General features: G+C 39.6%; 1 protein-coding gene across 2 annotated transcripts in view; it reads left to right on the forward strand.

Annotated features, from left to right (window-relative positions):
- The first annotated feature begins 1845 nt into the window (after positions 1–1845).
- The window catches only part of grin2b (glutamate ionotropic receptor NMDA type subunit 2B), a 170923-nt gene continuing 145536 nt past the window's right edge, over positions 1846–27232 (forward strand). The window contains exons 1-3 of one of the 2 annotated variants that reach the window (XM_005810901.3): positions 1846–2830; positions 10202–10348; positions 10756–10858. In XM_005810901.3, coding sequence (XP_005810958.1) covers positions 10832–10858 — 27 coding nt within the window. In that variant the 5' untranslated portion in view covers positions 1846–2830; positions 10202–10348; positions 10756–10831. The remainder of the gene's footprint in view (positions 2831–10201; positions 10349–10755; positions 10859–27232) is intronic. The other variant, XM_005810900.2, reaches the window with a different exon arrangement.

Below are 27232 nucleotides of genomic sequence, written 5' to 3' on the forward strand. Positions count from 1 at the left end.
GTCTGCCAACCACAAGATGGCGGCATCTTGCATATAAAGAACACAACGGCACTTTGGCTTCTGCAACAGGTAATGTCTTTCTTTGATAGCTTTACTCATAATTAGTTGTGCAACCTCTCAAAAAAAAATTAAGAATGAAATTAATGTTGATATAAAAAAAAATGAAAATGCAACAAAAATATATAGTATCAAAGAAAACCGTTTGGACCACCTTTTTTTGAATCTTATTAATAATATAATTTAAAATTTTATATAAGCTTTTATATCTATAATAAGCCGAGCAGCTCCAATAATTAATTACCAAGTCAGTTGGAGCTGTTTTATTTTGACTAGGTGTTATGATAATTCACAAAAGTAGTGTGTAGGTGTATGTAAATATCAAAGCACAATAAATAGATAAATAAAATACCATGGAATATTTTTTTTGCCTTGACTCCATAGATGTTACATGACATTAAACCATTTAAAATAAGACAAATCGCAATTTTTGAGATCTACTGTGATGCTCATCCTTAAAGAGCCACCATTTTATTTGAATTTAGGTTTTGAAATACAGAAAAGCATTTAAAAAGAGGATACATTTTCTTATGGGGGTTGTTTATATTTGTGTAAAAATTATGTTTAAAGAAAAAAAAAAAGGCACCCAATGACAAGAAAAACAGAACTAAGACACTGCCGCTGGTACTTTCAGTATCCTTCTGAAAATTTAATGCAATTATTTCATGATAAAATATAAAAACAGATAAAACCTCCATTCATTATATCTGTATTAAAAAACACCTTAGGTGGTTCTTTATCATTTTAGCCAAAGTTATGAGCCGCAACATGCGGAAACAAAAGTGAATTGAAAAATAAGAATGATATAGGCATGCAGGCAGGCTTGTGGTTTGTGATGTGTGCCATGTCACATGATCATTTGCTTAAAAAAAATAGTCCCGAAACTGAAAGAAAAACCAAGCACAGCGGTCTGTTGAGAGCCATTACAGGCGTGGGAACGAATTTATCGGCATGGCAACAGTGGGTTTGGGTGAGGGCGAAATGCAAACGAGACAGTTTGTTTTCACAGCCATGCAGACATGAATCAAAGTCCTTTAATGCTCTCGAGTTCAACAAGATGGAGTTCGTGGAAACCCGAAAAGTAGAGGGAGAGAAAACTAATTACACGAGTTCGTCTTACACCGAGCAGTAAATCGTTTTGAACGTCACCTTGACGTCAAGTAATCATACAATTCCTTGCAAAAGTATTGACACTTCTTGTTCTTTTTCACATTATGTTACACGTCAAATATAAATGTAGTTTATTAGGATTTTACTTGATAGCCCAACAGAACGTAGCGAATAATTTTGGAGTGGAAGGAAAATGATGCATGACTTTCTAATAATAGTAAAAAAAAGAATCTGAACTGCATACACTTGTCTTCAGCCACCATATAAAAATACTTAGCAGCAACAGCTCTATTGGCTCATGCCTTTAGCAACATTGCACATCTAGATCTGAGTTTTTCCATTCAAGCTTGGTCAGACATCAATGTTCCTTTCTCGCCACAGCATGATGCTGCCACCACCGAACAATCCAAATACACAAAACACTTTAAATTCTTCCACTGGTGAACGTTAGTTGAACATGAATTTTTCCCAAAACTCATGTATTGATGATGGACTCTAGAGGGAGCCAGTCTCTTATTAGTTTCACACCGGTTTGGTTCCTCGACATTTATTGGAAGGCCCCCTTCTACCTTTCCAATACCACTCTCTCTCTCTCCCTCTCACACACACTCTCTTTCAATGAATACTAATGCAACGAGTGGGCTCACCTCCCTTCCTCCTATCTTTTTTTTTTGCAGGGATGGGCAAGCGAGGAGGGGGGGGAGAGACAGAGCAATTCCAGCTCAGTATCTTTCCTCATGAGGTAGGCTGTGCTTGACTAGCACCAGCAGCAGCATCAACTTCCCCTCCCCGAACCTCCCCCCCCAACGATGCCTTTTTTTTCTTTTCCTTTTTCTTTTTTCTTTCTCACACTGAGCAATATTGGTAACGCCGTCCGTTGCCACTGCAACAATGTCTCGCCTGTGCGTGGGGCGTGCGGCGTCTGAGCAGAGTTGAGAGGAAAAAAGCGGAGAGGAAATCTGTGCCTGGTTTTCCGTCATCTGGATGGGAAGTGCTTTTTGTCAGGGGAGACAGAGAGAGAAGAAAGCGGAAGGCAAGCCGGGGAAGGGGAACAACTGGCACCAGCCAATCCCCCCCCGTCCACTCTCAGACTGGAGACGTCGGAGGCCACCGGAGTATTTGCTTTTATCTTTCGTTTTTTGTTCTTTTTTTTCCTCATTGCGCTGCTGGGAGGTGCTTTGCCTTTTCATTTGCTCGCTCTTTCGGTCCTCTGCCTCCTCATCTATTTTGCCATTTACCTGGTCAACAATTTCGTCCATATATGAGCCAGACAAGGAGGGAGAGGGAGAGAGAGAGAGAAGCAGAAAGACAGAGAAAAAGAGACAGAGGAGGGGGATTTTTGTTTCCCCCTCTTTATCCTCTTTTATCCCCTCCATCCATTCTTCCTTCCCTTTCCATTGCTTTCCCTCCCTGTGCAGCCCACGCTCCCTCCTTCCTCCCTCCCTTCCTCCCTGCCTCATCCTCCTCCCCCTCCACCCGTAACTTTGGCTACTTTTTTTTTTTGACTCCACCTGTCGTTTTATTTATTTCCTTTAAGCAGCTCTAATAGAGTCTTTTAATTAGCTTTCGTTCTATTTATGCCTTTTTCACTTTTATACCTATTTCCCCCCTTCTTTTTTCCCTCCTTATGCATCTTATCTGGCTGATCCCTAACTAACTATAGGTAGGTCTGATTAGTGTTTAGTGTCTGTCTTTGTTTCCTTCCTGTGTGTGCGAGACGTTTTGTGTTTGTAGCACACCTTGACAATGATCCACACACACACATACACACACACACACATTTAGCAGATCCATGGCTCTCCTCCCATTTCGCTCTCAGCTGATTCCTGCCCTCCTTACGTCACTCTTCCTTCTTTCATCCTTGTTTTCTGACTTCATTTCTTCTTTTTTTAACCCCTCTTCCTAAAGTGACTCATCGTGCGAGCACCTTCTCCAGCCATCATCACGGACGTGAAACGTTCGACTGCCTTGTCACATTTTAAAAAGTGTGTTGTATCCATTAAAGCGGCTTCATCACGTCTACATGTTTGTTCCTTTTTGTTTTCTCGTCTCCCACACGCGCACACACAAAAACTCACGAAACTTCCTCATCTGCTGAAAAGCGTCGGTTTTACAGTCCCCCACCCCACCCCCCCGTTTGATCAGGTGAAGGTCAGACCGAGCAGGAAGGGCCCGTTTCACGCGGTCGCTTCAAAGCCCGTTCTGCCAGGGCGTCATCTGTGTTTGCACAGTCCTCTGGCTCCGTTTTCGATGCCCTCTTTTCCTCTCTCCTCCCCTCTGCCTCCTCCCTCTTTCTGTCTCGTGTCTTTCCCGAACTGAACTGACTCCCATTCCTGCATACAGACACACACAAGCACCTACAGAGAATGGACTAGGAAAAAAACTGGATTTAAAAAAAAAAAAAAATCTTCCAGGAGTTTTAAACATTTTTTTATGATATTTTTTTGGCTTCACATTTACCTACTTTACTCATTTCTCTTCCTTTGCTAACATCCAATCATCTCTTACACACTGATCCCACTTATTGATTTGTTATTCTTTATTTCATTTTTCTTCGCTGTGGAAAAAGCATCAAAGGAAGATTTTTGTAAATTGTTTTTGTAAATTAAACTTTACTATTTGAATTACAAGACAGATAAATATCTTTTTGACTGCAAGGCAACAGAACAATCTGGAGTAGTAAGGCATAGCAAAAAGCACATAGGCATACACATGAATAGCAAAAAAAATACATGTACATTGGAGGAAGATCACACAATTCATCTCATTTTCAGTTTTTTTTAAACGTTCTTTAATATTTCCATTCTGTTTCTGACGGAGATTTAAAACCGAATGAAGACGTCGGAAAAGTGGGACTTTGGATATAGATGTTTTTTTTTTTTCTGTGGAATTACCCTTTAATCCTGGATTAGATTTTGAATGACCAAAAAATATATATTTAAAAGTAAAACAAATAAAATTCTGGACTTTTACGTATTCAATTTGATTTAGATTTTTTTCTCTCTTTTTTTTTTTTTTGTACAATTTTCAAAGGACCGAAGCTGATCTGTCTCTCAGCTTTTAAATCTTAAGTGGATTTCACAACTATGGATTAAAGACTGAAGCAGCATCTTTGTCGGTTGACCTTGATTTTTATTTCTCCATCCTACAAAAACTCAACACATTTCACATATTTCATTGTTTAGAATTGAGTAGGTGAGTATGTTTCTCTGGATCCACACATTCAATTGCTGCTTTTGGATGGCGAAGAGCTGATTTAGTCTTCGAGTCGACGTTTTTCCATATCCATGCGTGGATGTGTGTGTGTGTGTGTGTGTGTCTAAGTGCTAAATGCTGGTGGATTATTTACGTCATTAATAGGTCTCAAACTTCACCTCCTCATCTTTTTTTTTTTTTTTTACTTTTCCTCCACTAATTCCGCCTTTCGTTCTCCTTTTTTAATTCATGAGAATCAAAATGAAAGAATAATGATTGTCTGGCCTTGTAAAAAATTAACTTCAAATGTCAAAATAATTCCCATCGCAAATCCTTGGTCTGTATAGCTACTCGCTCTGGACAAGGAGGAGAGAAAAAAAAACTGTTACTCGGTGCGGGAAGATGTTGTATTTGTAGATCAATAAAGTAATCTGCACGAAGAAAAAAAACTACATTTCCCCTTTCTGAGAGCAATTTTTCTTATCTGACGTTATTCCACCAAAACCCAAATTGCTTTAGCAGTATGAACGTGATAATGATGTTACTCCAGAGTCAAATTCCTACTCTATATCTGCAACACAATGCACATACAAACCCATTCTATTCATCTGTTTCTCATCGCAGACACACACAGACCCCATTGTCCATCTATCTACCACACGTGCAGCGGTGATTGACCCTGTTTCTCTGATTAACTTTCCAATCATTTGTCTGACAGCGTGATTTGGATTTACACCGCAAGTGTGTGTTTGTGCTTGTGTGTGTGCTTTTGCTCAGTCAAGGTTGTGGCGTCACACCTGTAAAACCCACCTGGGACCTGCTCTCATAAACTCAGGGTCTATTACCCATTCTGCTAGCTGCTCCCTGGCACACATGTGACCCTCCGTAGCCTTTCCGCAGATGGGTACTTACGCTCAGGTAGTCTGTCAGAGCTGTCACCGCCGCTGCCACGCTGCAAAGCGGACATCTCGGGGCGCAAGCTCTGCGGCCTGACACATGGCCCGCCGCCGTAATGATTACAGAGACCGTCCGTGGTAGTCTTTTATGGTCAAGCGTAATGTTTGTCGTGTGGTCTTGAGAATAGGCAGTGGAGTCAAAATGGATGTTGATGTGGACTTTATAGCACGGTTAGCTGGAAAAAGGCATTTCGTACGCCTGCTTTAGCTGATCCACTAGTTCTGTAGAGCACATCGATGGTGTGAAGTAAGCAGTTGTAAATACAGGTATAGAGGGGGTTTGACACCATGGATGGAACATGTTTTCTCTGCGAATTGTAATCATGCTCATACGTATAAAATTACATCATCTAGCTTGATGTCTTGCTGTCAAGAGTAAATGTTGTCTCCAGTTTCCAATGAATAACATTTAACCTGTATTGCCAACAATTAAATTGAACAATAAATTGTTTGGAAAAACTTCACCACTAAGCTGGACTTCCAGGAATTTTCAGCTCCTCACAATTGAAGACAAGACATCATCTTATTGTTTCTAATCACAGATCAGATCGAAGGGATAGTAATATATTTACGAGTATTAGTATCTTTATTTTGTTTAAATAAAGATTAGTTCTTGTCCCAGACCCTTAAGCTAACACCATTTCTGACAGGGACTTAGACAAAGCAGTCTTGTACCACTTTTAAAAGTTTCAATCTAAAAAGGAAAAAGTCAGATATTATCCCAAGTATTTCTTTTGTAGATTTTTACCTTACAATACTTTACTACCAAATTGTTAGACGGACGGGAAAAGATTAACAATAAAAGCATTAAAAAAAAAGCATAACCTTTCTGGGAAGATCTTTGGTGATGCACAACCTCCTTCCTCCATTTCTGGTGTAAATAACTAATCCAAATGTCATGAAAACTAAAACTGTTCATCAAATTGCATTTGCATAAACCCTTATGAAGTTTGAGATTGGACTTTTGTAAGATGTTTAGATTTGGCCCATAGCTGACTAGCAAACAGCTAGCTAAAAGCTAATCTGAGAGGGAAAAGGTTTAGTTTCCGGGTCAAAAACTAGTCTTGATTTATAAAAAACAAAGATGCTAGCTGCTAATTTGAAACTACAGTAATTGTTTTACCCAGTTTGAACTTTATTTCAAATGAATACCATTTATAATATATTGGCGTTAATTTGACTAACCAATAAATCCGTTGTCTTCCAACAACTGAGCCACTCTGATACATCTATTAGATGAAAATGATAGAAATTAGTGTGGTTTTGTTAAAAGGTTTGAGGCGTTTATATTGTTTTCTGTATCTCTTCTAGAATCTTAATTTAGCATAAAACTAGTTATGTTCCCAATTAGTTTTATTCCCAGACTAAGGGGTCAACACCCTGCAGGTTCAGATGTAGCCCAAAGTGAGTCTCAATAAGTTAGTCAAAACAATCTGTTGATCTTACCGGTTTTTTAGAAACAAAGATGGAAAATGTTTTTCGTGTTGTTTTTTTTCCTGAACTTTCATTCATTATCTGCATAGAAGTTCCCCATTAGAACGTACTGTAGTTAGAAGTATATGGACAGGTTCTTTTTATTTTCAATTGTTGAGTTTTTTTGTTTGTTTTTTATCAATAGATCACATAGTATGGGGTTCATTCTTCACTCTGCATAAATTTAAAACATCCTGTCAAAAAACATATAAAGTCAGTTGCTATAAAGGTTTAATATGTGTCCTGTAATGTACCTGTAGCCTGTTCAAGCGCCATGTCAGACCGTTTTGCTTGTGGCTTACTACAATGGATGGATGACTGAATCTAACAGAAAGCACTTTTGACTCATCTGGACTTGACATTTAACTGTCAGGATCTGTGTTTTCTGTGTTTATTTAGAGTTTTCTGTGTCCTTAAGTCTCTTCGTTGTCCTGTCCTCCCCTTGATTGTTCCCAGGTGTGTCTCGTTTCTGTGATTACCCTCCCGTGTATTTAACTCCACCTGTGTTCCTTGTTCCTCGTCGGATCCTCGTCAATGTTAGCTTCTTCGTCGTCTGTGTTTCCATGTGCCTGCTGTTCGTTGTATGGACTGTGCTTCTTCATTAAAATCACCATATTCCTCATACCTGGGTCCGCTGCCTCTACCTCACCACCTCACACCGCACCGCTTCATGACATTAACTTTAAAGCAAACACTTCTTTAATCTATACTAGCAAATCTTGGAAAGCTGTGCTTTTTGGAAGGGTTGTATAGTTTTTGCTGATCTAGACTATTTTGATTTAGTAGGAGTGAACCCAAAAAAGTTCACGACTAAACCCAACAGACAATTGAAGGAGCAATATCAAAGCACACTTCTATCTTAAAAAAGGTCAAAGCAGTTCAAGCAAACCTTGTTGTTTTGATCTCTACTCTGCATATTTTACTTTTCTTTGGGCAGAAAAGCTTAACACGTTCAATTTTGAACTAGTGTTTCACAGGGAAAATCATTGGTGGCACACTACGTCCTAGCTTCCTGTCAACTGTGAATAACTGTCCAATTCCAAGTTTAAAGGTTTTGAAACGATATTTGCAAAAACTGCAACAGTGTTGCTGAAATTGGAGTTTATTACAGTGATTTCTGCACTTTAGTCTTGGCCTCGGTTAGACTAGCTAACTGTTAGTTAGAAAGAAGCTAGCCTCAGCATCTGGGGCAAAAAACTAATCGGAATTTATGCAAGGTAAAGATGCAAGAGAGTTATTGTCTGCAGGCAAAAATATGAACTGCTTCCAACCTTTAACCTTGAACGATTCCAAACTCTCCCTTTGAGAGATTTTAAAGGCGCCACGTTTGCAGTCTCCATTGATAAACAGGATGGAGAGAAGACAGCAGGGGCTAAGGAGATTCATAATCCTATCCCCTCTTCCTACTGATTTCCACTCTGCCTCTCTGCTGCTTAATGAGACAACAAAGCAACTCCTGTTTGTGGCTCCGAGCGCTGCGCCCGCCTCGACAGAGCCAGCAGTAACCCCTCCGCTTAGGTGTTTTGTATTCCACTGACTTCCACTCTGTGCCATCTAGGGATCACAGGATCCTAATTCACCGCCGCTTCTGACAGTGCGCAGCAGAACCGTCGGCGCAGAGCGAGCTTCAAACCCCCAACACCTCGGATTCACTTTTATGTGCGGTGCTGCAAGACGACCCCATCCATCATCTTGTTCTAAATGAGAAAATCCGTCCGCAGAGCTCCATCTGAAGCTCGTAATGGGCCCGCTCGCGTCTCAATCCCGTTCACCCGTTACAGAGCTGCTAACCTGTGTGGGACAACTCCGAAAAGGGGGAAAAAAAAAAAAAGTACATCTGGATTTTATCGGCTGTATATTCACTTCAAGAAAACAGAATATGGGTCATGATCTGATATAAAAAAGGCTGTTCAATAATTCATCTGAGCTGATTAAGAGGACTCGCATCGACAGAGACGCTGTCCATGAGAAATGATGTACACAGAGTGCACAGAAATGCAGTTAGGCCTCTTTACAAGATTAGGACTGAGCTAAGAACGAAGGTTCGACAAATGCCTCTGAGCGTCAAGTGGCCGCTGAAAATCGTTCTGCTTTAATACGCTTTAGAACAACCACGCTCGTTGTGAGGCGACGTGTTTGTGATCATGTGCGTTTTCGTCTGTTGTGTGTGTGAGGCCCATCAATCTATTAAATATGAAAAGAACAATCTGTTGCCCCGCAGAGACTGGTTCATTATTCATTAACATTTTTCACTTAATCATTTATTCACCTAAAGTTTGGCTCAAACACGCCTCTAAAACTGAGACGTTCTTGTACTCTTGTTTGTTAAATATGAGATGTGTATCGGCTTTATTCGATTCTTTCTTTTGTTTTTCTATACGTTTTCCCGCCAACCTGTACCGCCTTTTGGGGATACTAATTTAAAATGATTCACATTTTGGCTTTCTTTCAAAATAGCAATGTAGAAAGTGATCTGAAGTTCCTACAAGGTTTACAGTTCAAAACGTCATACTTTTAATTTTTAAAATGTTTTTTATTTTGGTCATCAGTTTTTATGACATAATGAATATTTCGGTACAAACCATTCTCATAGTTGGGCTTTATTTTGTTGGTTTTTTTTCACCACAAAGTATTTAACAGCATACAACTATTTTCCAGATTTTTCTTTTTTCTTTCAGGTCAAACTTTAAGAAGAAGAAGAAGAAGAAGAAGAAGAAAAAAAAAGTTAATAGGGTTAACTTAGAAGAAATAGAGATCCTTTTTTTGTTACAATTTGTGATAAGTGATACCTTTGTGTCACAAAATGAGTAAATATTTCAATTACGGTACTCTTAATATCTAAACCAAACCCAGTTCAAGAACCTAGTAGCCACTCTAAAGTACATATCGGCAAAAGAAAACCCAAAACAGCAAAATCTCCCCTTCTTCTTTTTTAATGGGTTTGTTTTGCTGTAATCTGAAATGATCAGTGAGTTGGATAAAAATGCATAAATAACCGTCAAGATCTAAATATATCTTGTATATATCTAAATATAATATATCGCAACAAAACGATTAGTTACTAGGTTGTTGAATTCAGATTCTTGTCTAAAGATACTGGAAAAAAAATGCAATTAAGCTCATGTTTTTCCATACTCATATTTTATTTTCCCCACACATATCCAGCTTTAGAAAAAGAACGACACTCAAACCTTGTCAGAACTGCACAGGAACCCATTTCAACTAACTCAACCATTTAACTTCTCAGTTGTACGCTTTAACTCGCCAGATTTAACCAGATTTATTCATTCTGAGGAGAGCCGATCGGAGACTGCACACCATGCCAAAGCACATTGCAGCTTAATTAGAGTCTTGAATGAGCGGGGCCTGCTCCTAACCCTCTGTCCTCCTTGTTCCCTTTGCAATAACAGAGTGGCAGACGTAAGAAAAGCAAGATTCTCCGAGCATCTTTTAGGAAGAAAAGTGACGCCGGTCCAGTGGAGTGCAATTACCTCAACATTGATGCTTTGCTCCCTTGACCGTCTGAGGATTTTACCTAAAACGGCTGCAAGTTGTTTGTGAGTAGCTCCTTGTTTACGGTCAAAACAAAAAAAAAAAGGTGGAATTTGGAGGGGAAAAAATAGAAGAGTGAAGCAGTTGTGCTTCATTCTTAAACTTAGTGATTAGTGAACATCTTGATTTACGTCATCTGAACTCCATTTATACCGGCGACAAAAATATTGCAAAGCTGGTTAAAGCAAACACAAAAAGCAGAACAGAAAAGAAGAGTTTTCTTTATAAACCGTAGTCATTACTTTTCAAAAATAAAAAACCTGTACTCTGTTAACAATAGTCGCCGCGTTGCCTTTATTCAGTCAGCGTTATTAAGCAAAAATCCATAAATCTGAACATTTTTTAAAAATCCAGAAGCTGCTCCCGGTCGATACTCATCTTGTCTTTTGGTTCGTGTTGATTCCCCCCCCAGCCTCCCTCAGTCTGAGGCTATGAAAGGGAGAGAGGAGTCCCAGGCCGCACCACCATGCTACTTCTGAGAAGCTGGGATGAGACTTTGGCTGGCAAAACACGAGGTAAGACAATATTGATGCATGGGGCCTCCTTCCACCGTTTTCTCATCCCCGTAGAGACGTGCTGTAACAACCCATCTTATCTCTGCTGCGTGGTGTGTTTGTGCGTCTGCAGCTTCCCAGTAACTGTGTGCCTCTCCTTTAAGCTCCATGATGGATATTCTGAAACTCCTCAGAGGCATTTTTTTTTTTTTGCTTTGTGTCTCATGCCAGGTTTGCTTGAGGGTCAGGATAAGGGTTCAAGGTAGAGACTGCAAATAAATGGTTTAATCCTTGGTTTGTAGAGTGGCGCGCGCCTTGATCAATGGCGCTCGTTGGTCGGCGGACGTTTGGCCTGACCCCAGGCCAGATCGACTATCTGCCTCATTTCTATAGCTCTACAGGCACTGATCAGACAAATAAAGGATTAGTTGGATGTGATTTTGTGGTCAAAGTGTGAAAGTATTGGGACAGGAACTCATAATAGATATGTTCATGTATGCAGTGTGTGTAGTGTCTTGCAAAAGTAGTCATTTGCCTTGAACCTTTCCACATTTTGACACATGTAAAACGCTAACTTCAATGTGTTGTGTTTGGATTTTATGTGGTAGACCAACTCAAAAGGGTACAAAACTGTGAAGCAGAGGGGACATTTATTTATTTTCCAAATTGATATCTTAAAAACTTGGCATGCATTGTATTTGCCACTATTTCTTTAGCTTTACACCTTTAGAAACTATATTTTGCCTGTTTTTCTTTGCGAAATACCAAAAGGCTGCATTATGTAATTTTTATAGCATCTCCTCTGCCTTCTTCCCGTGCTCCCAGTGCTAACTAGAAGCAACCAATCAGAGCCAGGAGGTGGGTCTTAGCGCTGTTAATCAGAATTTCATGTGGCGCTGCTCTTCCCTTTCCCCCCTTGCTCTCTGGTACCCTGCAGCATGTTGTGAATGGTCAGGTTAGTTAGCATGGCGGATGAAAGGTTGATCTGTAATGCTAAGCTGTTTCTCCGCCATTAGCACATTGAGCAGCGAGTACATGACCCAATCAGACCCACCTCCTGGCTCTGATTGGTTGTTTTTGGTCAGGAGCGGTGAACTTCTTCAGATGCTATAGTAGCTCAAGGAGGAGCTGGAGGAGATCGATCTTTTCACAGATTATCTGTCGGACACCACGAGATGGTGACTGTTTTACTAAATACGTGAAAAACATATTCTTATTAAAATGATATACTATAACTTTAAGCTCAGTGAACATCAGCTTTTAAGTCTCGCCACAGATTCTTAACTGGCTTTCGTTCTGGATTTTGACTGTAATCCCATTGTTGCTATGGTTGCACATTAAGAGTTGCTCTCCTGCTGGGCGGTGAACCTCAGTCTGAACTCTTTAGTTCCCTCCAACATGTTTTCTTCCAGTATTGCGCTCCGTTTATCTTGATTCATCTTCCCGTCAGTTCTGACCACCTTCCCTGTCCCTGCTAAAGAAAAGCATTCCCATGGCGACCATGTCGCGTTGTATGGTTGTAATGTTAGTTTTCCACTAACCAAAGCGTTTTGTTTCATAATTAAACACCATACCACATAAAACCCCAGTAAGACATATTGAAGTTTGTGGCTGTAACATGTCAAAAGTTGTGTGTAACGTGGATGAAACAGAGCAACTGCATGTTTTGTATGATAAGATAAAAGAAGGCATATTTTTCATGATGTTAGATTACAAAGGGCAAACACATTTGCAACAAGTTCTCACGAGAGGTCACTTCGTCATTTTCTTTCTCTTCTTCCCCAACATGAAGCTTTATTAAACACTCCATTTAAGTTGTTCGTCGACTACTTATCTAACACCCTGCACCTGTCTAACCAACCCTCTTCCCCCTCCCTCCGGGTCCCTGCTTCTCTTCTCGCAAGCTATTATTCAGCGGTGACGTTAAAAGAGCCATGAGTCTTGTTTCAAAGGTGCAGGAGGAAGGAATGAATTTTCTTTGTTTTTTAGTAAGAGATGGGAGCCAGCGATTGTGGGAAGAGCAGGAACTTGTGGCAGTGGGGGTAATGAAGTATGCAGGCAGTGTGTGTGTTGGTGGGGGTGTGTGTGTGTGAGAGAGCAGTGCCAGGACACAGTTTCTCCCATTACTTTAAGTAGCTGCCTCGGCCAGCGGTGGAGCAGCTTTGTAATGAAGTGCCTCGGCGTCGGCCACTACGTCGTTAGCTGAAAGTCACACCGCGACTTCAGCTGCTGCTGCTGCTGACGCGGCGCTTTTCCTACTACCACCGTACGTCAGAAAACATTACCACATAGATGTTGTGTCTTGTTCATATTTTTGTTTTGCAATAATGAAAAAGTAATTAAGGTCGCTGCCAGGGCCGGCCCAAAGCATAGGCGAGCTAAGCGGCTGATTAGGGCCCCCAAGAGCACCAAACTAGCATGATAGACAAATGTACATATATTTTAAATAACATAGAATATTGCAAACTAAATGCTATTACATGTGGAAAAACAATTTCTGTCTTGTTTTTTATAACTATTAATAATTCATCTCTTCCTGTTGATGGCTGCTGCCACCGGGGAAATATAAGATGTTAAATTTAATGTTTATCAACTGATGTTACTTTCAGATAGTTAAAATAAAATGGCACTTAAAATTTAAGTAATACATTGCATTTCAAAATCCAGATTATTATTTTTTTCTTCGTTACTCCTGTAAGGTTAGAATTTACAGTAATAATGGCACTAGTATAATGTATGCTATTTACAAATGATTCTTATGATAGTAGGTGTGTTGCACACATAGAGTTTCTTAGGAATGATAAATCATTTGGTGCTGACATGTTGGTATGGCCCCCACCCCCCAAAAAAACTGCTTAGGGCCCCAAAAAGGCTTGGACCGGCCCTGGTTGCGACTTTAGACTATGGGTCCTTTCAGACTGCAGGCTGAAGTGACCCGGCAACATTTGCTGCACATCTTCCCCTCTTCCCTCTAAGCCAGGGGTGGGCACTCCTGGTCCTCGAGGGCCGGTGTCCTGCAACTCTTAGATGTCTCCCTGGTCCAACACACCTGAATCCAACAGCTGAATCTCCTCCTAAGTGCAGTCAAGTTCTCCAGAGTCTTGTTAACGACCTCATTATTTGACTCAGGTGTGTTGAAGTAGAGATGCATCTAAAAGTTGCAGGACACCGGCCCTCGAGGACCAGGAGTGCCCACCCCTGCTCTAAGCCTACTTTCATATAAGGGATACTCGAGCCCACAAAAGACCCCCTAGAGGGGAGAATAATAAAAAATAAAACATTTAAGCTATTTCAATACGTGCAAATTATTAAATGTCTTCCAATTTTAGAAATATAACTTGCTAGAATAAAAAAAAAAGCTGTACCTTGTCAAGGTGTTCCTAATCTAACTTTACACAAACTGAATCTAAATTTCTAAAGAACCACATGGGTTTTATTGCCTCTTTAAAAATAAAATCAATCAATCAATCAAATTTTATTTGTATAGCACATTTCAGCAGCAAGGCATTTCAAAGTGCTTTACATCATATCAAACACAGAAACACAATGCAACATAGAATCAACAATCAAAACACAGCATTAAGTCAAGTTCCATCAATAAATTTGTAATTGATTACATTTTAAATACAATTCTAAACAGGTGGGTTTTTAGTCGAGATTTAAAGGAAGTTGGTGTTTCAGCTGTTTTACAGTTTTCTGGAAGTTTGTTCCAGATTTGTGGTGCATAGATGCTGAAAGCTGCTTCTCCTCGTTTGGTTCTGGTTCTGGGGATGCAGAGCAGAACCAGAACCGGAAGACCTGAGAGGTCTGGAAGGTTGATACAATAAAAGCAGGTCTTTAATGTATTGTGGTGCTAAGCCATTCAGTGATTTATAAACTAACAACAGTATTTTAAAGTCTATTCTTTGAGCTGCAGGGAGCCAGTGTAGGCTCTAACAAAACGGATGAATGTCCATTTTATGGAGAACAGGGGTTATTATGTTTAAAACGACCGCATTGTTCAGTAGAGACTGATGGCAAAACCATGAGCACACTGACGTTATTGCGCCCTTTACTGCGCAGGCGGGACACTTTCAGGTCGTTTGCCCGTTCACACCGGAGAACAAATACGGGTCGCATTTATGTGAAGGTGTGAACGACCAAGGCAAGAAAACACGATTTGACAAAAAAAAATAAATCTGAATTGGGTCACTTCAGGCTGCAGCGTGATCGCAGCCTTTGACGCGGCCGTCACAGGTCCGAGTCTCAGCCCGGTCCGTCCTGTCAGACACCTGTCAGATAAAGGCCATTAGAGCCTACAAAACCTTTTTTTTTAATTCTGTCACATTTACTCTTACAGACTACTAATTTTCTTCTAATTATTAAAAGTGTTACTGAAGTCCATGAAGCTGGTAGTTTTTCTAGAAAAAAACGATGGGTAAAAATAAATGAGAACATATTATAATAATAATGACTCATGAGTTTTTTCCCCCTCTAAAAGCCTCTACCTCCAACCCTTGCGTCCCTTAAGCTTAATAGGACTCCGGCCCTCTCATTATATCAGCACAGCCCAGTGCCATTAATTAACTGCAGTGTGGCTTTTCAATCATTTTTCAGTCAAATCCATTCAGCACGAGTCTCCCATTCAGACTGTGGGAAGCCATGTCATCAGTCAGAGATAATAAACTGGTGAAATATACTGAGGCTGCGATCTTTGATGTGTGAAAGATATGCTGTTGTTGTTGTTTGTTTTTTTCCAGGGTCATCCTTCCTCTCTCTCTCTCTGCTGACACATTAATGCATTAGGGTGTAGCAGTGAGATAAATGAGCACCTTCTGTTTTCTCCTCTACTGTAATGTCACAGAAAAAACAGTTGTTGTTTTCACTATTTTTTTTATATTTTCAGTTTTTTTAAATGGAATGATTCGTCTTTAATTAGAGCACTGGGGGGGGGGGGGGGGGACGGAAATTTAAGAGGGAGGAAAGAAAGTCAAATTTGTGGCACACATCACGGTTTTGCATTTATTTCTAAACATATGGATATACATTTTCAGTATGTATCGAGAACCCGTCTCTGTGGATGCCACGTAAACAGTCGAACCGTTTTGACTTGATGACCTTTGATATGTTTGTTCTGCTGCACGTCCTCCAAATAATCCAAAGTTGTTGTTGTTTTTTTTCCCGCAGCAGTGTGTGGGCAAATCTCATTAATCTAACGGTTCTAATTTTCCTAAAACATTCAGGCCTGCCTCAGTTTAATGAACACCAATCATACTGAGCATGTTGGGCATCTTACGATGCTGCGTTTCTTCACAGAATAATCTTGAATCTTGTAAAACGTTGACATCCAATAAGATGGAGGAGGTCCCAGTCGGTTGTTTATTTTAGTCCAATGCTCATTAGCATGAATTAAATTCGAACCCACATGCTTTGGCTTGACCTATATACGACTGCTAGGATCCATGTGGTAGGATGAATGGGGTTGCAGGACACCGGATCGATAGGGCTTCGCTCATCCCTGCCCCCCCCCACGGCTGAGACGCAGCAACATAAGTCACCTGGAAAACGGCCTGCAGATCCCGTCATTAGCCGAGCGCTGCACTTCCAACATTTGCTTTGGTGGCATCTGTTGTTTTCTGGCACATGCTCAGACGCTGCTGCGAGGAGGCTTCAGGTGCTGTCAATGTTTGTGCTCCAGTTGTTGGATAGATCTAGTGCCTAAATGAGTTGTTGATTATGTGAACTGAGCCGCGAAGAACTGGATCATTTTTGGTTGCTCTACCTGATTTGGCGTCGGTGTCGACATGTGAAGGAGCGAGGTTTGTTTTTGTTTTAGATTTTTATTGTAAATACATACTGAAGTAAACCAAAGAGACAGTCTTGTAAGCTTGATTGGAACAAGCTGCAATTAACTGAAATGAAAGCGTCTTTTTTCTTCCCAGCGTTTGTTTTTATTCACATTTTTCTTCTTTTATTCATATGTGTGACTGTGTGTGCTGACATAGCAAAAACGTGTTTTTTTTTTCTGTTCATGTTCTCCCAACTCCTCATTTTGAGTGTGTTCCAACATTTTTCTGAGCTCTGCCGTTTTCCGTTCTCACCTAAAGGTTGGGCTGCGGAGGCAGGTGAACGATTTGTTTTTACTGCATGAATGCCAGGGGTCAGCATCTTTATGCAGCCGTGATTGACAGGAAACACTTGTACTTGCGCCTCGAGGAGTAACGGTGCAGAGTGTTGATTGTTTTGCTGCGGAGGTGAGGCAATGCATGATTGCAAAGCAAACACACTTTTACATGTGTGTGCTGCGGCTTGGAGTGGCGGTGAAAAATAATGCCACTTAAAATGATGTTCTGGGTTTCTTGCTCTATAAGGATAGGCTGTTATTTTTACGGTAAGATTCTGTTAAAACCTTATAAGCAGTTAATATTTTTCTTAAAGTAAGGTGTAACTTTCGAAAAATGGCATATTTTCATAATGTTATGGTACTAACGTATATATTTAAAATAAAAAAAACATTATTATTATTATTGTTATATTAAAAATGACAAAGCAAAACTATAAAATATTCACTTATTAAAATTTGAGTAAGCACTAGTTCCCAAATTCTTACTTTACGAACTATTTGACCCCTTTTGGTATTTATTGATCAACAAGTTATTCAGTCAAGATCTTTGCTCAAAATGCCAGTCAGTGGATTGTAAGTGTGATTAAAGTGGAGCCAGCTGATTGACAGTGTGCAGCATCAGGTTGGGGACAGGCACTCTGGGCTCCATACAGATGAAAACAAAAAACAACAACAACTCGTAAACATTCTCTGAGAGCTCAATAAATTGAATTTAACATATAAAGATGGTTTATTGAAAGGTAACTTTTTAAATATGTTATACCTTGATCCTGGCAGCAGTCTCATGCCTAACTGTAAATAACTATTAGGGACTTTGTTTAGTGTAACTCCTTAGAAGATTAGTTTGGGACAGGCAGAAACAAAAGAGGACTTTATGGCTTTAAAACAACTGCATTCTCAACAACATAGTTTCAGGTTACAGTGGACCAGAGCTGCTCATGGATAGAGAAAACCTGCAAACACCGGAGACCCCTTCTAAAAACACTGACTGCCTGTTCAAACATAGTTTATCCCTTCATATGCATTAGTATACACAGTGGAAATTGTTTTAGCACGACTGCAGAACTAATATCCAACATGTAAAGCAGCTCGAAGACCATCTACAAACTTCCTGGTCTCCACTCTTGGGGGTCCGGTCAATTAGTGCCAAGGACAGTGATTGGTGCGCCGTTGCATTTATATGTTGGTTATTTACTTACACAAGAGTCAGACGTAGGAGATGGTGCACCCCCAACGACCTCCATCAGAATGTAACATATAGATGTTTCTGTTCAGAATTAGAAAGGTAAGGCAGTGTAAAATCTGTAATAGTTCTGCTCTACAATGCTTTATTTCTATATCAGTTTCTCTGACTTGAAGCTCTTCAGGAAAATCTTTTGTTAGTATCGGACATGATTAGATTTCCTCAGAAATTGCTCTAAACAGAGCTTAAAGGGATTGTTTATAATTTTTCTTGAACTACCCATCACCTTCTGCCTCCAGGACAAACCAATGTTAGATCCTCCTTTTCAAAAATCTTGAATTATCTTCTCAAAGGTGCATCCAGTACTATTCTGGAATAGCGACTCCAGTGTCCTGCTGGGTTATTAATACTGGACAATTAGACTTGATTATGTTGTTATACAGAAGCTGCAACTAATTAATTCTATTTAAATCTCTTTTTCTCCGGCGCAGCGTCACTTTTATACCCCGATTACATAAGCTGTGCCAGACTATAATTCACTGTATAGCAGGAACAAAAGACCCCCGCTGCTACAGTGTTGTACAGAAGTCAGTTACATCCCCTGCCTCGCTATAAGAGACTAGACGGCAGTGTATCATCTGTCTTCTTGCCACTCTTAAAATCTTTAACAGACTGCCTCTATAGCTGTGAAGATAAAACATTGAGGCAGTGGCAGTGACCCTAAACCATCCCTGAATACGCTTTCTTCTGTTAGCAGAGCCGAATGTCAGGCGGCATCTCTCAGCTCCGCTTCAGCTGAAATGTCAAGGCTAATGTTCACCCTGTATCTGTGGGCTCACCACAGCATGATCTGCCCCCACTTCAGTCTCTCAACCTCGGTCTGGCCCAAAACCTCCTGCAGCAGCCCTTCGCCGGGACTCTATATTAAAAGTTATTGATTATTTTGTGTCAAAGAGTGGGGAGGGGGAAATGGCCGCTAGGAGTATAGCAGAAGAACTCCCAATAGGGAGCTAATACCTCCCTGAGGGACCCCATTCACACACTGTCAAAAGCTGTGATATGTGGGAGATAGGCTACAGAGAGAAATGGTTGGAGAGAGGAGCAGCGTCGAATGGGAAAATGCTGGGAAAAAAATCGGGCTCATAGACAAAAGGAAGGAGAGGAGATGTCACATGGGCTATTCTAAAGCACACAGACATAATGGGTTTGTCAAAGTCTGACTGATTAAACAAAATGCACCTGAACACAATGCAGCGCTCCTGCAGCTATTTAACTTCGTCTGTGTGCTCAGTCGATTGTTCCTGTTTGCATCTCACATCGATTTCTGGGAGCCAGCGTGGAGTATCACAACTATTGAAAACAGTATAAAATTGCTCAGTTGGAAAATCGCCACCGGCAGTTTCATCCTCACCGGGGGTTTGTTCCTATCTGCTTTTTCTGCCAACGATCACGAAGAAAGATAATGTTGGCCAAAAGTTTGCCATCTTAGTCTTTTTTTTTTTTTCAGGATAGTTGTTCCTTTTTTTACTTTAAAACTCAGGTATTAAAAATGCTTTTTTTTCTGAAAATATGCACACAGGTGCTTTCATTTGCTAAAGATTCATGTCTTTATTTATTTGTGTAATTTGTAGCAGTATTAATAGAATCTCTAAAGCGAGGATTAAACCGGTTTGCCAGCCTGTGTTGAATTGGTACTTCACTGTTGTCCGTTTTGGCTGTTCCTGCCTGTTCATGTTGTACTCAAAGTAAACGATTTGTCTAAAGTGATTTACTTTGTTGGTGTTTTTGTTTGAAGAGATATCCATCTAGTTCAATGATTGATGTTTGATTTTGGTCGTCTTTATTCGTATAATCTCTACAATAAAGCGTCTGTAACACTAATTGACTCTAGATCTCTGAGGCAGTGGCAGTGACCCTAAACCACTGCCAGAGATTTATTCAACAAACGATTTTGTCTAAGACATCCGATTATCACGTAGTACAGACAAGGAGTCTGCATTAATTGTACTATGGCGATAAATTTAAATATTGATTTATTGTTGTCACCATAAATTCCAGTTGTTTGAAACCACCCAAAGCTCTATGTATTGTTGCAATTGTTAGTTTGACCATTTTCTCCACCGTTTTCCCCATTGAGAGCATCAATAAATATCAACAAATTTGAAACAATGACTAAATACAGTTAATGTGTGCAGCGTGGTGGTGCAAATCACATTTCTTTGTGACTAGTGTCCTAAAGTAGCGTGCCATAAAGTTTTTCCAAGCGCTGCATTTGTGGAGCTGTTTGCAGCGTTATGCAGTCACAGCCATACCTCAAGTTCACTAAAGAAGAAGAAGTAACAAATATTTCTTACCGTCACTTTTATTATTATCACAATAATACCACAAAATATTGTGATAAACCTTCAAGTCCAAATCGCCCACCGCAGCACAGACCTTTAGTGTTTGAGAGAAATTCAGTCTCATGTTGCTAGCACTAGCATTAGCATTATCCACTGGTTTTGTGACTTTAAAGCGCGGCATGCTAAGCTTGGATGCTGCTTCCCTCCCAGATCTAAACTGTAACTAGTTGCAACTTCATTCTCTCAGGTAGTTAAACGCAGTTCTTCTTAGAACAATGATTAATCGGTAGTTGATGTGATGTTAATGCAATCTGACTGCGGTTTGTCTGATTCGCAGAGGACGCCGTCTAATTGGAGTCTTTTTTGTTTTGGCTGGAAAGTGAGTTTTCCTGTACTCTTGTTTTCTAACACAGGTGGTATGCAAAACGGTAGCTTGTCAGTTCATCTACCGTGAGCTCATCGGTATGGGACGCCACATAGTGAGTGGTATGACTCATTGGGGTGATGGTGAGGGTACAAGGCTACTTTTGGAGAATAGAGTCCTTGGAGTAGGTGTACTACTTACGGGCATGTGTGTGTGTGAGATGTTTTGCTGGAGGTGGAGTGTAAATAAAAAGCAAGGCTAGATGTGGATCAGGTGTGAAATTAAACCCCAGTCCAACAATGTGTCACCTTTAAAAGATGAGATAATTAGAACATGCACACGCGGCCAGACCTTGATGGCAACCTTATTAAGAATGCGTGTGTGAGAGTGTGTGTTTCTGTAGAAACTAAAGATAAAAAAGAAAAAAACAACACACACACACACACACTGGCCAATCCAGGAGAGACTAGTGAAACGTTGCACGATGCACGATGCACGCGCCAGTGCGCTGAGTCATCTATATGTTCTATTAAATTCATCTATGATAAAAGCTGGAGCTGGATTATCTGTTTTAAATTGTCCCAGGCTGGTATAGGGCTCTGGGACATTCATATTAATGGTGAAAACTGACAGCTTATCTCAAGATTCAAGCTGTTTCTGCTTCAGGGCTCTCGCATAATGTGCCTATTTATCTTTCTAAGGCTTTGGCTGCACCGCTAATACGTGATGCAGTTTTGGTCACAATGCGGAGGGAGTAAAATATACGTCTAAAGGAAAATGAAAGAGCGAATTGAAGAGGTAACAAATGCATGTTTCATTGACTACAGCATACCATCAATGGGCAAAGTACAAACAATGCAGACTTGTTGGGAAGAACATTACATGCTGAAGCTGCTAGCAATATTCTGATAGTGTATTTACTTTAAACAAAGTCCGAAAGACGCTGAAAAGAATCGTGTTTCCTCCCATGTCTAAAAACAAGCAGCATCTTTTCTGCCTGTATGGGCACATTCAGGTCTGACACCTGGATAATATATTTCTGTCCAGGGCCACTGGAATAACATTGTCAGTCATGACAAAACTACCCTTTGACATAATCTGTAATTGTCGCCCAGGAGTCTGATGTCCTTTATAATGCAAGGAAACCCTCAGGGTGACAAGAGATAGCACCTTCTCTATTGCTCTGAATCCTCAAAAAAGCAAGAGTGTGTGCATATAAAGCGATGAGAGAGCATCATGACTGGAAGATATTACTGGTGAGCGTCACCGTTTGTACAGACGTGTTAAAACCTTTAACATAAATTATCCTTTTAGTGCAGAGAAAATTTTATACCAGTGACACAAATACAGCTTGAGACATTGAGTTATTCAGTTTCTACTTTTGCATTTCTAGAAGCTTCTAATTGACCTTTAAAAAGTCATTTTAAAGTAAACATTTCACAAATTTCAAGTTTTAGCTTCAAAGTGTCTTCTTCTGTCAGTTATATTTTTTGTAACATTTTGAAAAGCTGAGTACAAAACATTAAACTAATTGGGTTTTATTTACTTATTTTAATCATGAATTAACACAAGCCCCATGTTTGTGCAATTGTTTGCACTGTTGCCATGCTACATCATGACCTTTTTCTGCTTGGTATTTGCAAGTCTCCTTGTGCATGTGTGGGTTCCCTCCAGGTACTCCAGGCTAAAATCATGATTTTAGTGTATCTGGCCTCAAAGTGCCTGGTATGTTGATGCTCGGTTTTCAGTGCCGTCCATCTCCGTGTTGCCACTTTCGTGGACTGGGGTCTTGACCGGGATGCATGCAGTCTCTTGCCCACCAGCCCAAACATGACACTACAATTTGTTGCAGATTTAGACAATGGATGGATGAACAGATGACACAAGAAAGTGGCTCTTCAAGTTGGCTTATCTTTCCGGTGGATACTAGATTTGGAAAAGTTGGATGTTACTATTCAGTCTCTCAACCACTATTTTGTATCTTTAGACTTAGACTTAGACTTAGACTGACTTTATTGTCATTTTGCATGCACAGGGTGTATACAGAACAAAATTTCGTTACATACGGCTCAGGACAGTGTTTTGAGCTTCCAATGTTGTGAGGTTACTCCAGAATAAAATAAAATACAGTATAAAATATGAATATAAATCTAAATATAAAATATAAAGTGCAGGACTGACAGTAAAATAGAAGTTATTTAGCTCTGTACATGTGTAAGGTATAAAGTGGAGACCAGTTTTTGAGTGCAGTCCAGTTAAGAGTTCATCTTTGATTCCTTAATTCTGTTTATGACTGTTTTATCAGTCATAAAATGTAATTTTTATAAAAGTAACATATTTCAAACCCAAAAGGACCGGATTAGATTAACATTTTCTTATCCGTCTAATCACAAAATGATAGTCGGGAAACTCTAACATTTTTCCAAACACAGTTTTCATTCTTCCATATTTATCCAGAGTTGGAAAACCATTAAAAGAACATTTCAGACTTTTGGAGGCTGTGTATGTGCCAAACTAATGTTTGGGAGGGATGCCAGGTAAGAGTTTTCACTCCTGCCATCATAAACATAAGCACAACTATAACAGCAAGGTTCACAAAACATCAGCCTTCTTCCCTCAGACCTGAAATTCTCTTGCTGGTTGAGCTGAATAGAAAAGAGCCTAAAACAAGGTCCAGGACTCTGGATGATATAAAGAGTTTGTACAAAACATAACTGCTCAAAGATACCTCTCTCTGTGTGCGCCAAGCTTGTGAAATATTATGCCCTACTAACAAAAGGAGGCACCCATTTGTGCCACCTCTGACTGCATGAAAAACAATCAGCAAACCAGATGGTGTGTGATACCCAACAATCTGGAAAGTCATCTGTTTGTAAAAGAGTTGGCACTAACAACCAGTTAGAAACAACAACAACAAAAAACTTGGATTATGCCCTCTTGTCGAACTAAAGTCTTGCAATAATGAGTCGAAACATGCAAGATCTCTTTTAGTTCCTTCATTAAATATAAGTACAGAAAGTTACCTTTCTGTAGTGTCTGAGATTTATTCATACAAAGTGTATATGTTCAACATCTTAGAGTATTTTTGGACTAATTTCTAGTGCAAATATTTTAGTAAACTTAAAATAAGACTAAACTAACTTGCAAGTAACTTTTTAGCACGATGCACAAACTTGTTTTAATGTAATAGTTCCTTAATATTAATTTAAAAATACTAGCTATAAATGAAATAATCTGCCAGTGGAACAAGACATTTTCACTTATAATATGGTAAAAATGTCTTGTTCCACTGGCAGATTATTTCACTTATAGCTAGTACTTTTTTTAATCAATATTAAGGAATTATTTACCTTAAACAAGCTACTATATCTTGCTGAAAAATCTACTTGTAAGTTAGTTTTGTCTTATTTCAAGTGTACTAAAATAGTTGCACTAGAAACTAGACCAAAGGATTTTGTGTTTTTATAGTGAAGCACTAGATGCACGTGTCGTGGGAGGAGGGTCAGGGTGCGCTCTGGCGCATGTTTGCATGTGATTCAGCGGTTTTACATGTGTGCACTTTGGTTTCTGTCATAATTGTGATGGAACTAGCCCTTAAAAATTAAATGAGAGAGAGAGAGAGAGAGCCCTGTAAGCCGTTGAAAATAAGTGCAGAGGAAGGACAATATTGCAGAGACAGAGATGTTCTGTTTTCACTTCTCTGCAGAATAAGTTGCCACTTATCTCGCTCATGTAATCACTCGGCGTTTTTTTCCCCATCGTTCTCGTCTTCTCTCCTGCTTTCCATCTCACTTCAGAACTCCTCCGCGCTCTGGCCGTCGTTTATTTTTTTCTCATGTCCCGTCTCTCCCTCTCTTCTTTTCTGCATTTATCTCTCATTTCTTCCTCACTGCCTTTTAATTAAAATTTGACCATATCAAGGGATTCAGTTTCAGTGGTGATTTAAATGGAGGGTCTGACATAAACGTAACATTACTGTCAGACCAAAGCAAATTTCATCAGCCCTGGTTAAATTTGCGGTTCTAGCTTTTTTATACACCACCACCACCTGCCTATCTATTATATCCTCTCATGATATCCATTTAGCCAACTTATTTTGTTCATTAAGTTAAAAACTTGAGACAGGAGAAGCTTGTCAGATTGGATGTTTGTGTAGAAATAAGATGAAACGGTGACCAAAGTTGAACCAGACTTGGAAATGTAAGCTCATATTCTGGATTTGCTTTGTAAGCATCATAAAAAGCTGTGAATATTTCAATAAACATCAATTTCTACAAGCATAAGCTAATCAAAATAAGTGTTCAGAATGCATTGGAGATGTTAATTATTAATTAGCTGGATCTGGTATTTTTCTAAATTCAGAGCTCTCCATACCTCCCCAGTAATTCATTCCACTTCAACTCTGCACCCATCTTGATGAGTAAAGGTCACCACCCACAGAAAATCATTTGTAAATTTTGTCTTTGGCTTTTCGCTGGCAGTGTGTGAGTGTTTGCTGATGGAACTTTAATCATGGTGGATTCTCACTAGATCCGTTTCCATTACAGATGTGCACAAAACCTTGTCGATATCAATGTAGAAAAAACACAAATTAACAATTGCAGTGTTTCCGCTGAGTAACGCCATTAAATCATACAAGTCATTAAAAAACATGCGGCGCCGTCATCCTCGAACCACTTCCTGCTGTCTTCTTCATGGTTTGCACCAATGGCAATATCCAGTTGTTGATCATGTGACTCGTGATGTGAAAAGAAGTGCTTCCTTTGCACTTTTGAAAAAGAAACCAATTTCGATACAGCCTGAAAACCTCCTCATCCTAGTGCTAAAACCTTTTATTGAAAAACTGGAGTTTTTAAAATTTATTTGTGTTTTTCCATTAAGAATTTATTTTCACAATGTCAAATTGCGCAATTCTATACAGTCAATGGAAACAGCTACTGTGATGATCCAGAAGTCTTTGTATTGTTTGGTTCTCACTTTTTGTACTTTTTTTCTACATTTTGATTGGGCACAGTTGGTAACACTGTTGCTTTGCAGCAAGAAGATCTTGGGTTTGAATCTCCACCAGGCGTCTTTCTGCAAAAACATGACTGTCGGGTTAATTGGTCCGTCTAAAATCCTCAGTGAGTGTGTGTGTGGATGGTTGTGTGATGATTATTGTCACTAACTCATTCCTTGGTGTTTCTTAGTACTTCTTGTGTTCTGCTTTTTGTGTCTTGGTTAAGAATGTTTGAAGCTTTTGATTGGTAAGATCATCTTGTGTTTTATTCCCTCTGTGTTCATGTCTTTATTCATTAGTCTGCATTCTTCTCATTTGTCATAGCTGGCTCTCGTCCTCCCACTCATTCACTTTTCCAGTTTTTAAAAGGCATCTTTACCTCTCTGACACATTCTCCATCATTCATTACATGTACTCCCTTTGTGTCTTGGTTTTTACAAAACTTGTTATATAATGTCTGATCACAACCTGAGACTTTAGTTGTGCCTGTGCTACAACATCCTCAGAAACTGCACAGAATACACCTTCTACAATAAAAATGTGCATAATGGTTACCTCACTCTATTTTTAAGCTGTACCTTGCTGTGCTGTAGCGCTCATGCCAACATGTATGCGAACAAGAACTCCGTTCACAGTTGCTGTTTTTTTTTCATGACTGGATGCTGAATGTCTACAAATATCTTTTTATGGCTACTTAACATTGGGAAGTCTTTGTCTTCATTTAGAATAAGATGAACGCCCATTGATGCTTTAAAAATTAGCCTTGATTAGCTTTTGTTTTTTCCCCAAATGCTTGTCAGTCTCATTTGGACACCAATATACATAATGTTTTCACTTTTCACCCAGATTTTCACATCGTTTTGAATTGAAAATGAGCACAGCAGAGAGAAGTCAAAAGAATAAGCTTGATTAAGTTGAGTTGATCTTGTTTAGTTTCTAAATAGGCCAGCATCATAAGAAGTAGAAAACCGTCTTTGGCTGTCTTTACTAAATTTGATTAAGAGAAAAAAAGGTACAAAAAAAAAGACATTATTAGAGAATATAACCAGGAAATGCTTTATAAATAGATTTTTACATAACAGTAGATGTGTAGGGGTGTCCAGTTATGCCCTATATGTTTTTGATGTGCTCCTGCTTCGGCACATTTGACCTAATTCAGTGAGCCTTTAACAGGACTTGATGAAATGTTTAGGAGGTAATTCAATAATCTAAATCAGATGTGTTGGGGTAGGGACAAATCTCCAACAAGTAGGGCATTTTTCTTTAAGGACAGGAATTTGACACACGTGTCTTAAATGGGCGATTAACAGGCTTCTGCAGCACTTAACGGCATAGTGAGGCGGTAATGCAATCATTTGACTCAGGTGCGCTGGGACAGAGACCTCTAAACATAAAGGACAGCAG

This window comes from Xiphophorus maculatus, chromosome 16 (genome assembly GCF_002775205.1).
Source record: "Xiphophorus maculatus strain JP 163 A chromosome 16, X_maculatus-5.0-male, whole genome shotgun sequence".
In the NCBI taxonomy this organism is placed as follows: Eukaryota; Metazoa; Chordata; class Actinopteri; order Cyprinodontiformes; family Poeciliidae; genus Xiphophorus; species Xiphophorus maculatus.